Source organism: Cucurbita pepo, unplaced genomic scaffold, assembly GCF_002806865.2.
Source record: "Cucurbita pepo subsp. pepo cultivar mu-cu-16 unplaced genomic scaffold, ASM280686v2 Cp4.1_scaffold000662, whole genome shotgun sequence".
Lineage (NCBI taxonomy): Eukaryota > Viridiplantae > Streptophyta > Magnoliopsida > Cucurbitales > Cucurbitaceae > Cucurbita > Cucurbita pepo.
Genome location: NW_019646883.1, coordinates 1 through 2,173, shown reverse-complemented (window position 1 = coordinate 2,173; position 2,173 = coordinate 1). Strand labels below are relative to the sequence as shown.

General features: G+C 43.8%; 1 protein-coding gene across 1 annotated transcript; it reads right to left on the bottom strand.

Annotated features, from left to right (window-relative positions):
* Positions 1 to 37: 37 nt before the first annotated feature.
* On the bottom strand, positions 38 to 1,746 carry LOC111785709 (heparanase-like protein 3). The gene is made up of 3 exons (XM_023666091.1): positions 1,535 to 1,746; positions 1,303 to 1,451; positions 38 to 302 (listed from the first exon to the last, which is right to left on the bottom strand). The coding sequence occupies exons 1-3, from the start codon at positions 1,729 to 1,731 to the stop codon at positions 58 to 60; spliced, it is 591 nt and encodes a 196-aa protein (XP_023521859.1). The 5' UTR covers positions 1,732 to 1,746; the 3' UTR covers positions 38 to 57.
* Positions 1,747 to 2,173: the final 427 nt, after the last annotated feature.

Sequence of the window (2,173 nt, the reverse complement as noted above, 5' to 3'; positions counted from 1 at the left end):
TAAGAAAAAGCTCCAGTGTTAACCCACTTTTTGAAACTTCATAAAGGTCTTACTTGGCTAGTGGTTGATACCTGCTCCTAGATTGTATATATGGTGTGTGACAGCATCCAGTGTTGGGGTAGTTTTATCAACGAATTCTTTGAACCAATTTTCATCAAAGAATCCTCCTGGTGCTATGGTTAATGGCTTAGTTTGGACACCGTTGTAGATGCTTTGGACCATCTTCTGAAAAACAATTGTATCAGAAGCATACTGTTCTGCTGAAATTCTTGTTCCAACTCCACTCCCACACAATTCATTCCCTGAGCATAAGAAAATGGAAATCAATCATAGATTAGAACAGAAGAATCCTTATCCATTGTCAAATACGAGTCGTTCGGGATGAACTGGGAGACCCCACATAGGTTGGAGAGGAGAACGAAACATTCTTTTTAAGGGTGTGGAAACTTCTTCCTAGCATACACGTTTTAAAAACCTTGAGGGAAAGTCTGAAAGGAAAAACCTAAAGAGGATAATATCTGCTAGTGGTGGGCTTGGACCGTTGCAAATAGTATCAGAGCCAGAGACGGGGCGATGTGCTAGCGAGGAGGATGAGTCCCGTAGGGGATGGACATGAGGTGGTGTGCCCCAAAATTGAGGTGTCCCACATCGATTGGAGAAAGAAATGAGTGCTAGCGAGGACACTGGACCCTAAAGGGGGATGGATTGTGAGATCCCACATTGGTTGGGGAGGAGAACAAAGTATTTCTTATAAGGGTGTGGAAACTTCTCCCTAGCAGACACGTTTTAAAAACCTTGAGGGAAAGTCTAAAAGGGAAAGCTTAAAGAGGACAATATCTGTTAGTGGTGGGCTTGGACAGTTACAAATAGTATCAGAGCCAGACACTGGACGATGTGTCAGCGAGGAGGATGAGTCCTGTAGGGGGTGGACATGAGGCGGTGTGCCAACAAGGACGCTATGCCTCAAAGGGGGTGCATTTGGGGGGTCCCACATCTATTGGAGAAGGGAACGAGTGCCAACGAGGACGTTGGACCCTAAAGGGGGATGAATTGTGAGATCCCACATTGGTTGGGGAGGAGAACAAAGTATTCCTCGTAAGGGTGTGGAAATCTCTCCCTAGCAAACATGTTTTAAATCCGTGAGACTGATGGCAATACGTAACAGGCCAAAACGGACAATATATGTTACATGAACAGTTTTGAATTCTCTGTCTGTACTTAGTTAAATCGATTATGAATTGTTAACCGAACCATAATACGCTTACGCTATGAAGCGTCAAGAATACAAGTAGCCGTTCTTACCAAACTCCCAACCATGGATTGTGTAGTTCTTTTTGACAGTATAACGCACGAACGATTCAGCGTTCGTGTAATTCCAAGCCCCTACAGCGGACCCATCTGATGCAAACTTTCGTCCATTGAGAGCGTTTAATCCAAAGATAATCTTAGCTCTGTATAAGATTACACAACTTCAGCATTCAACTTTTGAGGAATCTAACTTCATAACAGCAAAATGGGATGAGATTTTGATTACCCTCCTTTCTTGAAGAAGTCATTTAGTTTATCCCATCTGTCAAGGGGTAAGCAGCCTTGAGTGAAGCCAAACAACTCTTTGGTGTTTCTTTTAAAAGAAATGCATGGCTGCTTGTGATCTTCAGTATCATATATGAGCTTATCTTGCAAAGTGCCACCCAATCTAAGCTTCAGGGGCTTAAATTCTGCACCATTCATGAAAAAAGGTATTAGTTTTAATGTTTGCAGAGAATAAAGTTTGTATAGGTCGAGATTTGAAGGTACTTAAAAGGCCACTGTTGGTACATACGGTCTTCTTTAGGCTTTTCTCTTTCGGGTTTTCCCTCAGAGTTCTTAAAATGCGTATGCGAAGGAGAGGTTTTCACACCCTTATAAAGGATGCTATGTTTTCCTCCCCAACCGATGTGAGATCTTACAATCCACTGCCTCATGTCCACCCCCTTTAGGGCTTAGCTTCCTCACCCCCTTCGGGGTCTAGAGTCCTCACTAGCACTCGTTCCCTTCTCTAATCGATGTGGGACTCCTCAATCCACCCCCTTTCAGTTTTGAAGGGGGTGGATATGAGGCGGTGTGTTAGCAAGAATGCTGGATCCTAAAGGGGGTGGATTGTGAGATCTCACATCGGTTGGGGAAGAGAACG

Coding starts and splice junctions, on each gene's coding strand:
- LOC111785709 (XM_023666091.1), bottom strand. CDS start 1,731: ATGAATGGTGCAGAATTTAAGCCCCTGAAGCTTAGATTGGGTGGCACT. Junction 1,452..1,534: donor GACTTCTTCAAGAAAGGAGG/GTAATCAAAATC, acceptor AATCTTATACAG/AGCTAAGATTATCTTTGGAT. Junction 303..1,302: donor AATCCATGGTTGGGAGTTTG/GTAAGAACGGCT, acceptor TCTTATGCTCAG/GGAATGAATTGTGTGGGAGT.